Source organism: Sinocyclocheilus rhinocerous, unplaced genomic scaffold, assembly GCF_001515625.1.
Source record: "Sinocyclocheilus rhinocerous isolate Xijiao unplaced genomic scaffold, SAMN03320098_v1.1 scaffold1758, whole genome shotgun sequence".
Classification (NCBI taxonomy): Eukaryota; Metazoa; Chordata; class Actinopteri; order Cypriniformes; family Cyprinidae; genus Sinocyclocheilus; species Sinocyclocheilus rhinocerous.
Genome location: NW_015631050.1, coordinates 350,948 through 364,840, shown reverse-complemented (window position 1 = coordinate 364,840; position 13,893 = coordinate 350,948). Strand labels below are relative to the sequence as shown.

At 34.5% G+C, this 13,893-nt stretch overlaps 2 protein-coding genes across 3 annotated transcripts; both read left to right on the top strand.

Annotated features, from left to right (window-relative positions):
• The first annotated feature begins 690 nt into the window (after positions 1–690).
• cav4b (caveolin 4b) lies at positions 691–2,905 on the top strand. The gene is made up of 4 exons (XM_016554025.1): positions 691–925; positions 2,133–2,308; positions 2,430–2,617; positions 2,696–2,905. The coding sequence occupies exons 2-4, from the start codon at positions 2,138–2,140 to the stop codon at positions 2,844–2,846; spliced, it is 510 nt and encodes a 169-aa protein (XP_016409511.1). The 5' UTR covers positions 691–925; positions 2,133–2,137; the 3' UTR covers positions 2,847–2,905.
• Positions 2,906–3,790: 885 nt separating this feature from the next.
• On the top strand, positions 3,791–12,502 carry ikbkg (inhibitor of nuclear factor kappa B kinase regulatory subunit gamma). Of its 2 annotated transcripts, XM_016554023.1 has the most exons (15): positions 3,791–4,077; positions 5,293–5,480; positions 5,564–5,844; positions 5,935–6,006; positions 6,202–6,381; positions 7,250–7,311; positions 7,507–7,554; positions 8,532–8,634; positions 8,742–8,857; positions 8,941–9,093; positions 9,194–9,284; positions 10,133–10,276; positions 10,420–10,556; positions 12,024–12,097; positions 12,277–12,502. In XM_016554023.1, exons 2-15 carry the CDS (start codon positions 5,297–5,299, stop codon positions 12,438–12,440), a joined length of 1,809 nt encoding a protein of 602 aa, XP_016409509.1. In that variant the 5' UTR covers positions 3,791–4,077; positions 5,293–5,296; the 3' UTR covers positions 12,441–12,502. The 2 variants fall into 2 exon arrangements, with proteins under 2 accessions (XP_016409509.1, XP_016409510.1); XM_016554024.1 differs by lacking the exon at positions 7,507–7,554.
• The last annotated feature ends 1,391 nt before the right edge of the window (positions 12,503–13,893 follow it).

Genomic DNA, 13,893 nt, shown 5'->3' with positions numbered 1-13,893 from the left:
ATATATCTCTATTAATTCATGTGCATCTATGCTCTCATTTTCTTCATATAGTAAGATGGCAGTGACGCACAAAGGAAATAGGTAATAGTATATATAAAACTAGAAATTGTAATGCGTAAGCACACAAAAAATTCCCATGTGCATGTCAATAGTTTCTTGAAGGCACAAAAAAGCAAAAGTTTTTTTTTTAGGGGCTCTGTATGTTGTCACTTCGAGAAAATCAATAAATAAACCCCTGAGAAAATAAAAATATTTACAGATGACTGTACTATATACCAAATATAAAGCTGATAAATCATGCTCTATGAACCATTTACAGTATGTTAAATATGGTCTGAAAAAGAGGTTTGGAAATTTGAGTCTGAAAAAGTATGGAATTTTGAGATGGAAAATGTGTGGGAACCCTGAATATAAAAAGATATGCAATAAAACTGGGGTAAGTGATAAATATCCCTGAAAATATACAAATACATTTTTAAGTGTCTGAATATTTTTGAAGCCCACTGCATGTTTCATAAAAAGTATAAATTAGTCATTGTTTTAAATATGAGATGATATGTGAGGAAACAGGCTGTGTTTGCCTGTCCAGTAACCTGATCAGTGGTGCCCTCTCCATTCCTCTCCCCAAAATAACTCTACGCTCAGCCTGCTAATTCTTCACTGGGTACAGACACTTCCACACACCAAAAAACACAAGGCAGAAAGAGTGAGGTCACACCTCCATACTGTAAGTCCCCTCCATGCCTCCTGCTGCACAGTTATAGTTTGATACAGGCCACATATTCATCTGTTAGATGTAGACGACGAGATTGGAGATTGGCAGTGTCTGGCAGATAGATCAAAAAATAGTTGCTATTGCTGAAGTTACTTTTTTGACCCTGCACCAGGATTACTGTTTATTTTTGGATCAGGACTATTGAATCGGGTAAGTGATAAATATTAATAATTGGTAAATATTTTGCACTCATGGGTATTCCTAAATTGAATAATAAACACTCTTAATAAATATCTGGTAATGATAATAATAATCATATTTATTTACTATAAAAAAGAAATGCAATGTCTTTCAGTTCTTTCTGTGCATTGTTTTAATTACTAAATATTTTTGTGATTTTTTTATTTTCAAACATTGATTAAATATCAGATGTTAACATTTACATCCATACAGTACTGATGAGTTCATCTCATCACTTCTCAGTTGTATTACAGTATGGCATATGAGTAAAAATAGTGAGCAAGAGTTGCCAGGGTGTGTCTCATCTGATTCCAGTTGTATTTGTCACATGTTACTTGTAGTTTGTCACGTTAGTTCAGTGGTTCTCAACCAGGGGACCAGGACCCACTAGGGGGCCTCAGCACACTTCCAAAGGGGCTTACCAAAAAAGATGGTTCAAAACAATTGAAAATAAGCAAAAACAGTAAAAAAAAAAAAAAAAAGCAAAATGTATGCAGAAATCATTTTTTTCTTATTTAAATTCGCTCCCTTAACAACTGCCATTTTTATTTAAGAACCAGGTTCTCACAATCTTGGACAACCTGGACATACTGTTTGAGGGAATTTTAAAACCTGGAAAAGTGGTGAAATTAAAAAAATTCTTAAGCCATTTAATTTTTTTATTATGAAATTATATTAAGCCCTCTCATATCATATATTATTGTATTGCTACAAATTGATATTTGTGAAAAGTAATTAAAAACAAACTGTATTTACAAACTAGAAAAGTCATGTAAATTAATAAAAAAAGTGTAAACCATGAAGAATATTCAGTTACTGGGAATATAAGATTGAACTATTTAAATGATTTTATTTCATTTTATTTATATCGCTACTCCAAGTTTCTGTGAATAAAAAGTTTGAAAATGTGCAGCTTTGTCATTATAGCAGAAGTATCAGAAATATCTTGGGGGGCCTTCAAATATCTTCTTTGACAATGGGGGCCTTGCAATCAAAAAGGTTGAGAACCACTGCTGTAGTTTGTCTACTGTTAACTAAACCATTTAACCCACAGATATGCTAAAAAACTAAACTGTTCATAGAAAAGACTAGGTACTGTGCTGTTTGGGTCTGCACTGATTTGGAGATGTGAATGAGAAATTGCACACAAACACAAACCGTGTGATCTGCTTTGCAGTCAATATGATGTCAGACGAGTATTTGGTGGAGTGTAATATTGATGATGAAGATGATGATGATGATGATGTGAAGAAGATCCACCTGTCTCCGCCTCCTCCTCCACAGTTCTCCTCCACCCCGTCCCTCACTCAGGTTGAGATCAGGGATCCCTGTGGCATCAACAAACACTTGAAGGTGAGTGCAACGCTCACTTCTTATCCCAAGGATGGACATGTTTGCACATATGGGGGTTATAAGTGAAATAAACATGACCAGCAATAAAATGGCACTAACTTCCTGTTCACTGTGACACCAGATAGAGTTTAGCGATGTTTTGGCAGAGCCCGTGTCCACACACAGCTACGACCGTGTGTGGGTGTACAGCGGCATCACCTTTGAGTCCATGCGGCTGTGGGGTTACCGCTGCCTGACAGCGCTGTGTGCGGTTCCCCTCTCCTGTCTCTGTGGCTGTCTCTTTGCCCTCCTGGCCTGTTTGCACATCTGGTAAGCTGTTATGGCAGTTATTTATGAAATCTGTTACATAAACAAAAAAAAGAGTAACATCACTGTCTCTTGCCATAGGTGTGTGATGCCCTGTATTCAGGTGTTTCATACCTGCCTGCCCTGTGTGAGGTCACTGTGGATGAGTGTGGTTAATGTCTTCATCGCTCCGTTCTGCACATCTGTGGCTCGTTGTTGCAGTGGCATATATGTGGTGTTCTCCAAAGAGTGAAGAAACACAGGAAGGAATCTGAGGAAGCTCGTCAAACTGCTTTTCTCTCAATTAAAAAAAAACCAAACAAAACAAAACATGAATGCTTGGAATACCTGAATGGATTTTTTGTTATTTGAAGCTATGTTTAAATAACTATGAGACATTCAAAGAAGAGGATTACATGTTATTAAATAGATTTTTATTTAATAACCTTTTATATTTATTTTTAAACCATCTTAATGTAACAAATTCTGCATAGGTTTGTCTTATATACAAAATTACAATATAACCTTTTTTCATAGAATCTGTTGATATTTGTTTTTTCCCCCTGGTGTTTGATATAATGAACAACTGTCATGTATGTCTGCTTTGATGCCATGCCATACATGTATTTGATTAAAACAACCACTTAGCCTGCATCTTTGTACACAAGCTGTGAACTCTCTTATTTTATAATCAGTTTGATCAATATTTTTTTTTATCAATATTTACACTTTTATATTTAATCAGTTATCATTTTTCTAATATCAAAACTACCAAATAAATAGCCCCATTTAGTGGATCTCAAAAGAATATCACCCAACGCCTTAGACAAGTGTTTGTTTAACAGAAAACAACCGTGTTTATAGGTAAAGTAAACCTAATAATCGCATATAGAGATCCAATAATAATATTTATTAGTGTTATAATATAATATTTATATTAGTATTTTAAGATCATATTATATTAGTATTATAAGATTATATTTGTAATGCATAGGCCCTATTTTATTATTGTGTCAAAACATAAATAATTTTTTACTAGTATTGAAAAAAAAAAACTGGTAGGAGCGGGGTCTCAAGCGTTTTTTTGATCAAAATCATGTCAAAATGACCTGAAGGCATTAAAAGGGTTTAAAGCCTCATTTTGGAAGAAGAAGAAGAAGAAGAAGTTTCTTGTGGCTTTTTACTGTAATCTGTCTTCCCATAATTCCACTACCCGGAAACAGCGCACAGTGTGATGAAGCGCGGAAGTATCGCGGGGGAATTCCTCGACATTCTGCACCTATCCGAGCTTTTCTGGACGTTTTTAGCTCATTTACATTATCAAACTCAGTTTTAACTTTCCAGCTCGGTGAGGCTGAAGATGTTTGCCGACCTTAACGTCTGTGGTTGACTATAAACCGGGCCGTGTTTCCTTGGCGGAAGACCGACAGTCAGTGGATCTGTGTTAGCGCAGTTGGTTAAACACTGTGAACGGCTTAAAAAAGGTAGTAATTACTTACCTATTACATCCTCCGATATATTTATCACATAATTTATGTATGTCTAATGAATATGACTTATGTTAGTCTGTGGTTTTGAATGTTTTAGTGTTTTAAATGCGCTGATGCTAGCCGTGTTGTTAGCTGAGTACGTCTGTCTGGAACCTGTAAACAAAACATTGGATCTTGCTTTTCAGGAAATGTGACAAGTTGTTTAAAATAAACTTGTCAATCAGTGTTTTTGAAGTGTGTGTTTGTTTTTAGAAGTAACACCACACTGAGAAACAGTAAACCGTTTTTTTAAATGGGAAAAGGATCATGAAACTCTATAGACTCTATAGTTTTTGGTCAACTTAAATATGATTGGAGTGATTATTTAATTTGAACTGTAGCGTTGTTAAGGGCGGAAATCTTAATGAATCGCCCTATTTAGCCCGCAATTCATCCATTACAATTTTAAACTTAATGTGAGGGGTTAAAATAATATAATTAATAATATAGTATAAACCAGCACTGAAAAGCCATAGAAATTAATAATATTGTTAAAATAAATAAATAAACTTTTGGGGAAAATATGTTGGTAATCGTTAACTAATCATCAACTAAAAAATAAAAATACTTCATACTTAAGAATTTATTAATCTTAGTTGATGTTAAATTCAGCATTTACTAAAAATATAAAAATAAAAAGTTGTATTTGTTGATATTATTTAAATGAACCTGAGCTGGCATTGGAGTAACAAATAACAGTTGTATTTTTATTAACTTTATTGATTGTATAATTGCTTAAATTTACAGTCATTCACTCTCAGGTGAGCAGTGTAATATTTTATAGTCCAAAACGGAGATGAAAATAACTTGGTGATCATTTTGAATGCAGAAGATCTTTGCATAAATGTAATGGCACAAATGTAAATCCCAATAATAATAATAATAATAACAATAAATTCATTATGTGTATTTTTCAGCTTTTACTAATACATTATTAAAATCAAAAGTTTTATCTGTTAATATCATTTAATAAACCTGGGCTAACATAAACTATATATGAATAGTTGTATTTTTATTAACTGACAAAGATTAATAAATACTGTAATGGCACTTAATAAATGCTCATTGCTCGCTAAAAACTGATTCAATATCAACAATCAAGTTGCAACTGTAAAATTAATGGCGTTTCAGAGCTCCAGATGTTTATTATTGGCTGGTCTTCTCTCTCAGGATCATGGTCCAACCGCAGCCGTCAGGTGGTTGCACTCTGCAGTGGGAGCTGACTGGAGAGGAGACTGTAGGTGCCGAGGGTCAAGGGTCACTGATGGCCAGTTCGCAGGGGTCTATGAGGGTCCCTCCTGAATTAGCGGGAAATGAAGTGGTTAATAGACTCATAGCAGATAATCATCAGCTACGAGGTGAGACTTAAGAGATTGTCTATGCCAGACACATTGCCTATTGATAACGTAAAAATGCATAAACGACTCTAAACGTTCCACAGAGGCTCTAAAGCGAAGCAATGATGCCCTCAAAGAGAGATGTGAAGAGATGGAGGGGTGGCAGAGGAGGTCGAGAGAGGAGCGCGACTTCCTGAGCTGTAGATTTCGTGAGGCCAGAGCTTTAGTGCAGCGACTGGCACAGGAAAACCAGAGCCTGTTGGGACAGCTCAACCACAGTATCAGTCAAACAGGGAGTCCCCGTGTCGGCATCTCTAAAGAGACTGGAAATCAAAGCCAGGACCAAGAGCTGAAGTGCACCGATGTCCTCATGGACTCACCAGAAGTAGGTTCTTTTGTGAAGCATTTGGAACTTGCAGGAAGTTGTTAGTTCATTGAATTAAAATTAACATCCCTTGTTTGTTTCATTCCACAGGTATTAAATGAAGCTGTACTGACAGACCGATCTGAAGGAGATGCTTATAGACACACAATGCCTCAAAATTTGGTAATTTACCACTCTATATGTGAAATGTAACAATGAGTTTGTCTGTACAACAGAGCTTTATCAGCATTAAGTGCTAATCTGCTTTGACTTCTTTTGGGTGTGGTGTGTTTTATCCTCCTCGTTTTTACTGTGTTAAAGTACTGTCCAAACGTAGCTAAAGATAAGGTCATCTTTACAAATCTCTTTACTCTTTAGCCTGCTGAGGGCTCTAATGAATTTCTGAAATTGCTGAAAAGCCACAAAGAGAAGCTGGAGGAAGGGATGAGGGCACTGAGGAGGAGGAATGAGGAGCTGGAGAAGGAGAAGGCAGAGAATGAGAAAGAGAGAGAAAATCTCCACACCACTGTGGAGCAGTTACGCTCCAAACTCACTCAGGTAGAGCATTTATTTTCCATTTGTTTATTGATACAATTAGACGTATCATATGGGTCCACAGATAACATGTCCAACACCTTTTCACTTGAATCATTTTTATTAATGTTTTAATTTCATCTTTAGGCTTTTTTGGAGTGAATTCTACAGTGTAATATTTGCTCAACTAAAACAAGGTCATACTAACTGCATTTATAATAATTATACAAAATTATTGTTTAGATCAGTTCTAAATGATATACAGTAGTGTTCAAATGTTTGGGGTTGGTAAGATTTATTTGTTTTGAAAGATGTCTCATGTTCACCAAGGCTGTATTTATTTAGTCAAAAATACTGTAAAACAGTAATATTATTACGGTTTCAAAATAACTCTTTTCTATGTGAATATATTTTCAAATGTAATTTATGACTGTGATGGCAAAGTTGACTTTTCAGCAGCCATTACTCCAGTCTTCAGTGTCACATGATCCTTCAGAAATCATTCTGATATGCTGATTTGCTGCTCAAGAAACATTTCTTAATGTTATCAACATTTGTGATGCTTTTTCTGGAAACTGATACATTTTTTTAAAGGATTCTTTAAATAGAAATGTCAAATCAACAGCATTTATATGAAATAGTAATCTTTTATAACATTATTAATGTTTTTAATGTCACGTTTGATCAATTTAATGCATCCTTGCTGAAAAAAAAATATCTTGCTGACCTCAAACTTTTGAATGGGTCTATAACACATCACACCACAGGACACTATTGTTACTGTTGTTCTTACAAAAAGTTAAATAGCTAATGCTGTTTAGATTTTATTACACTTTGGTTGAGCTTAGGAGGTAATTCACTTCTGTTAATTGATTAATCCTTTCTTTATTAGAATGTTGGTGTTACTGAAGAGTCAGTTCAGCAGACATGTGCTCTCACCGTTCCTGCAGAAAGGTAGTCTCGGATGTTCAGTTTACACTGCTCTTTCTCCCTGCAGGCTGTAAAGAGCTGATAGTGATCCTCCCTCAACTCTGCATGCTTAGTTTCTATTGTAAAAAATCTCAAAGTGCTTCGACTTCCTCTCTATTAATGTGAATGGTTTGGAATCTCTCTTTTCTGTCTTCTGTCTTGATCCATGTGTCTGCTTAGCTCTCACTTGGCTAAACTAACTGAGCAGCTTCAGGCTACACAAGGCAGGTGAGGGGAACTATATCTCTCTGTGTGCGTGCTCGAGTGTCCATCCCCCAATTGGTGTTCCCAGAACACGGTGTCTGTGACTGGAATGAGACAGATGCACTGTTTTGACATTTGATATTTCAAATTTAGACTACTGTTCAGAAGTTTGTACTACTGTTCAGAAGTCAGAAGTTTAAATAAAGTAATGAATACTTTTATTAATCAAGGACCCATTAAATTGTTTAAAAGTGACAGTAGAGACATTTATGATATTACAGAAGATTTTATATGAACTTTCTATAAATTAACTTAAAATTTTGAGAAAACATTAGCAGCACAACTGTTCATTCATGTGACACTGGAGACTGGAGTAATGGCTGCTGAAAATGTAGCTTTGCCATCACAGAAATATATTTAAAACTATATTCCAATCGAAAAGAGTATTTAAAATGTCACAATATTGCTGTTTTTACTGTGTTTTTGATCAAATAAATGCAGCCTTGTTGACCATAAGAGACCTCTTTGAAAACATTTAAAAAATCTTACCAATCCCAAACTTTTGAACAGTAGTGTATAATTATTTTTGTATTCATATATTTTAGAAATAAGGAATTTGTAATGTTATTTAAAATTTTATTTTATTTTTTTTTCATTGGAGTTAGACTGAATAATGAATATAGTAAATATAGCAAACAAGTGCCTAGCACACATAAAGAGCGTGTTGTCTGTCTCTCAAATGTAAGAAAATATGGCCAGAATTTGCATCTAGGCAAGTACTTTAAAGAAGATAAAATATAAGAGAGTTTGATTTGTTTAACATTTTGGTCATTACATATTCCCCACACTTCCATTTTTTATTTTTTATTTTGATGACCTTACTGAAATGTAGAAAATACTTATAATAAGGAATCAATTGGTGTCCAAACTGGTAGTGCATTTGGTGGTGAACTGCAGTAAGATGGACGGTTAATTCTGTTTCTGTCTTTGCTATTATGTAGGTACAGGGAACTCCAGGAGAAGCTGGACTGCCTTCAGAAGAACTCTGTGCAGAGAGACAGAACTGAGGCTCTACTCAAACAGAAAGAGAAGGACTTTATTCAGGTACATAAACCTATGATTCAGTAGGCAAATGCCACTTCTTTCTATGCTGAGCTGTGGCAGTATTCGCAGTAGTCTGGGATGAGTAATCATCATCTTTGTGTTTGTAGCTGACAAAGGATAGTGAAGCTCTGAGAGCTCAGGTCACGTCCCTACTCGGTGAGTTGAATGAACGACAAAACTGGCTGGAGAAAAGTGAAGCAGAGAGACAAATTTTAGAGGATAAGTGAGTGAATCTCTTAGTCCTTGTGTATGTGTTTGTGAATGAGAATCAGCAGCTATGTGTACGAGACCTGTTTGATCCCTCAGGTTGTGCAAGAAGACCGAACGCCTGCAGATTTTAGAGAGAGATATGGAGCAACAGAAGAAGCAGCACAGTGTGACAGTGGACAATCTTTTACTGCAGACACAGAACCTAGAAACTGCACTGAAGAACGAGAGGCTAGTCATAGTGGAGGAGAGGTGAGTTTAGCTGGTTGGAGAGCCCTGTAACAAACGCAGCTTCCTTTTTTCTCATTGTTGTATCAGTAACCCACAATTCCTGTTGCTCTTCCTCATCTAGGAGGAAGCTGGCCCAACTCCAGCATGCATACACATGTCTGTTTCAGGATTACGATAAAAAACTTAAAAGTGAAAAGCAAGCCAATCAGAGGGTAGGTATCTGCTATTTGTATTTATTTTATTTTTTTTGGTTATTAAAACAGAATTTTCAGCATTTCCATGTGTGGGTCAATGATAATCACACAACTGTCCAAATATCATATTAAAGAAAAATAAGACTCTATAGTTCTTCAAGCAAAAATCTAATTAACACAGTTGTTTATTAATATTTGATAAGGTAACGCTAAAGCAAAGTCATGTGATGATGTATTATTTTGTATTATCTGTTTACTACGAGTATAGTACATTTTTGTAATTTTGTTATGTGCTATCATAGTTTTAATTAAATTTTTTTGTGTTGTTTTTTTAATATTTAGCTTTTTTATTTCAGTTTTAGCTTTATTAATTATAGTACTTGAACTTATTTAATTTCATTTAGTTGACGGCAACATTTTTTAAATTTTCATATAAGTTTTTCATCAATATTTATATTTTATTTCAGCTTTTTCAGTTATCGAAAGCAATTTGTAATAGTTTTAGTTTTAGTTAACAGTAACACTGATATGGTGCAACCAACATACAAAAAAAACCATAAAATTGTAAATTTATATCAGTAAAACTCATGCGGACACTTGGAATTGTGTGTGAAAGTCAATAAGCCTAAATAAACATTTATTAATAATCCATGATATTTTTAAACTAGATTTTAGAAGATTTTTTCCTTTTCTTTATGGTGGACACCCTTATTACTTATAGACCCAAGTCTTAATTTAAATGCTACAAAACTAGAAAACTGTGACTGTTTGAGGGTTGTGGTAAGCACTTTTGAAAATAGGTCAGTGCATGGTTCGCACTAAAAATTTGTTAACGGAAAGCGTACATGTGGTAATTTCCATTTCAGAGTGGAGAGGCGGACACTCTAGCTAACAGGTTAGCAGAGGCTGAGAAAGCTCTGGCCCTGAAACAGGATCTCATCGATAAACTCAAGGAGGAAATGGAGCAGCTGAGAGCTACATTAGAGACTATACCGGTGCTGAACGCTCAGGTAAAAATAAGACCTGCACACTCATGTTACAGAGCTCTGCATTCAAATAATTACTTACTCTGCCTTAGCCTGTTATAAATACTTGTTTTACATACATGCTGCATATAATAACACAAACACAATCACACATTTTATTTTTGCAGGCAGAGATCTATAAGATGGACTTCCTGGCTGAGAGGGAAGCCAGAGAGAAACTCAATCAAAAGAAGGAAGAGTTGCAGGAGGGGCTGAGTAAGGCATTAGTCGAGATAGACAGACTCAAGCAAGAAGGAACTTCACGGTACGAAAAGAGATGGACAGAGTGACTACTATATCATATATGTTATTGAATGTTATTAGTGTTTTTATTTTTTTTATTTATTGGTATCCATCATATTGTATGTTCAATTGCTAATTTCCTTTATTTTTACATTTAGATGACCTGTCCTATCATATAATGTTACTTATTAAATTATTATTGTTTTTAAGGATTAACTAATAGGGGTGTTACAGATCATAGTTGTTCCATGATCTGTATGGAACAGACCCCACGGTTCAGCATGTGACTCGTGGATTAATTGCAAAGTGAAAAAGCGAAAGTTTATCATTTTCACATGTTTTTAAGTCTTGCCAAACATTCAAACGATTTTAAACCATTCAAGTGCAAGAAGGTGCAAAAGAGAACTCAGTTTGAAATTCAAGCACCAAATTCTCTTTCATGTCTTCTTGTGCTTGAACAGACACACACACAAAATTATCTTGGTGAGTATCCTTGTAAACACAGTCAGTTATGACGTAGGTGACCGTAAACAGTTGAGAAGGAAAATCGGATGTGTACTAATTTATCACATATTTTTTCTGAAATTAATCGTGATTAATCCCACCTAACATTAAAGGTTGGATTATATTGCAATAATTTCACATTCAATCTTCAAGTTAATGTAGAAACAACTTAAAGACAGTATATTTTTAATATTTAATGGCATATTTTTTTATGACTGAAGGCGAGTATCACTGATACCAATACTACTGATGTCTCTATGAAATTGTTTTATTTTTCCTAATATTTAACCATTGACTGTAGCCATTCAACATTACAGTATAATTGAGAGCTATCAATTACTTTAAAAAATAACAACAACTAATTTAAGTGAACTTAAAACGATCTTCACATAAACCCATTATACTAAATGTCATATTTAGCTACCCGTGCCCTTCAGCAAGTAGGAAATATACAGAAATTGAATAAAGTTATCAAACATTAAATTCTAAATTAAATAATGATGAGTCCTTAAAGCTACAAAAGTTATTGAATTCCTCATTTTCTTTTGTTCCTTGATTAACAGACATCACAGCAGCTGGGTTGCTGATCTGACACACATCGCTGCCGTGGATCTTGCACGCATCGTATTTTCTCATAGATCTACCTTTTTCTGACTCTCTTCAGGTTTTAAAGTCTCTACTAATGAGCTGACGATTTGAATCGGGTGTGTTAGATAACTATTATCTTTAGCAGATTAGCATTTAAATAGCATTTAAAATAATGGATTTTAATTTTAATTTTAATTTTTTTTTAAACCAAAAAGTATCTAATTTTTTTATTATCATATTCATATTAGAAATGTCAACGGAAAATTTTAGTTTAAATAATTAGATGATATGCCAATTAATTGATCAAATTCAATTGAAATTAATCACAGATATGAATCTTCATTTATAAAAACCTCCAAATGTCCAAGAATTACATGTGAATGTTGTTTGCTCACAGTGCTCGCATTGAGGAGATGCAACAGCGACACTTGGAGGACTACAGGCCTCGTCCACACCCGCCTCCTCCAGCCGGTAAAACACCTCATTCAGTGTCTGCATGAACTAATACACACGCACGCACACACTTTCCTTCGTTTTTAATATAATTGTTGTTAGTTTCACTGTCTACATGGCAAATGCAAGAATTTTGTCTTATAGTCCATTATATTAATCTTCACCTGAACATGTTTTTGCAATTTCTGCTTTTGAAGCACCTTTCGCAGGAGCAGCCATGTTCAACCCAGCCCAACCTCCATCTGCACGCAGAAGAGATGATGATCAAGACGAGCTGCCTGATTACCGCTGTCCCAAATGTATGTACAAGGCACCAGACATGGACACACTGCAGATTCACGTCATGGACTGTATCCAGTGAGAGATGTTCAGGTGTTCTCTTGACACCTGAGAGAACTATAACAACAAAATAAAAAAACTAAATACCAGAAGAGAAAATCAAAAATATGACAGAGACAAGAACACAAGACGTATCTAAGGACTTTGAACATTTAATCCTGCTGCAGATTGACTTGAAGTAGACAGATAGCAGATGTTTAGCAGATGTTTTTATCATGTGGCTATAGAGCAGCCACCATGTTTCTGTACACTAGTGTGTGTATCTCTTTACAAAAAAAGCTCATCTGTACTGCCTTTCTGTGACAGCATAGTGTAATGTACTGCACGTGTGAATGTTTGTGTCTGCTTTGTCTGCACACATCTGACAGTGACAATGTTTCCTTTATTCCTGTGGTATTTGTTTCTCTGGATGTACGCACTCTTGAGGATTCATGCCCGCCTGTATTAATATTGTGTATTATCTGCCAAAGTGAATATGAAAAAGAAAAAAAAACACCTTTGTACAGACTATTGTTATGGAAAGATTTAATGAAATAAAAGGTATGAATATGAATACTTTTTTTTCTTTTGGCAAGCACATACTGTGTGTGCTGCAGAAGACTTTGTGTACTTTCAAATCGCGTACATTTATGAGAAACTCTGCCAAAAGAAGGAAGAGTTGCAGGAGTAGCTGAATAAGGCACTATTCAAGATTTTATAAAAATAATAATTGTTATATTATTATAACTAATAGAGATGTTTTATTTTCATTGCTTTTGGTCAATTTTGGATATTTAACTGTACACAAGATCATTTTTTTTAAATAACTTAAAATATTAACTGTAATCTTTAGCAAATCTCAAAATAAAAATTTTATTCATTTTTTTATTTAGACCAAATAGTATAGAATTCAATTTGTATTATAATATTATTAGCACTGTCAATTAAAAATTCCAGTTGAATTATGATTCGCCGATTAATTGATCAAATGAAATCCTATTTAATTGCATACTAATATTTGCAAATAAAATCCTATCACTGCAATAGTTCAAAATAGCAAACCAAGTGAAATTTATTTTGTTTATAGAATTTTAAATATTTTTGAATATGTAAATATCAAATATTTGTTACATTGCAATGATACAACAATACATAATACTTACATTTAATAAAAAATCACCTTGTCCAGTTAGTTAAAAGTATTAATGATGGTATGTGGAAAATCATTACGCAGATGTGGCAATCAATAGCAATTAAAATGCATTCTAAAATATCTATATTCTTCCCGGACATTACAACTACTTTTGAAGTGTCTCCCCAACTTTTCAAATATTTTCTAGACCAGTGGTTCTTCATTCTTTTTTACTTCAAGGCCCCTCACTTTCCAACACTTTTTATTTGGTTTAATAGGAAAAAAATATTAAAGGGGTCATATGATGCGATTTCATTTTTTCCTTTCTCTTTAGAGTGTTACAAGCTCTTGGTGCATAAAGAAG

What these genes read in the sequence shown, in the direction of transcription:
- ikbkg (XM_016554023.1), top strand. Translation starts at nt 5,297, where the DNA reads ATGGTCCAACCGCAGCCGTCAGGTGGTTGCACTCTGCAGTGGGAGCTG. An exon ending in TACGCTCCAAACTCACTCAG is followed by an intron (nt 6,382 to 7,249) that starts GTAGAGCATTTA and finishes TTTCTTTATTAG; the next exon opens with AATGTTGGTGTTACTGAAGA. An exon ending in CTTCAGGCTACACAAGGCAG is followed by an intron (nt 7,555 to 8,531) that starts GTGAGGGGAACT and finishes GCTATTATGTAG; the next exon opens with GTACAGGGAACTCCAGGAGA.
- cav4b (XM_016554025.1), top strand. Translation starts at nt 2,138, where the DNA reads ATGATGTCAGACGAGTATTTGGTGGAGTGTAATATTGATGATGAAGAT. An exon ending in GCATCAACAAACACTTGAAG is followed by an intron (nt 2,309 to 2,429) that starts GTGAGTGCAACG and finishes CTGTGACACCAG; the next exon opens with ATAGAGTTTAGCGATGTTTT. An exon ending in CTGGCCTGTTTGCACATCTG is followed by an intron (nt 2,618 to 2,695) that starts GTAAGCTGTTAT and finishes CTCTTGCCATAG; the next exon opens with GTGTGTGATGCCCTGTATTC.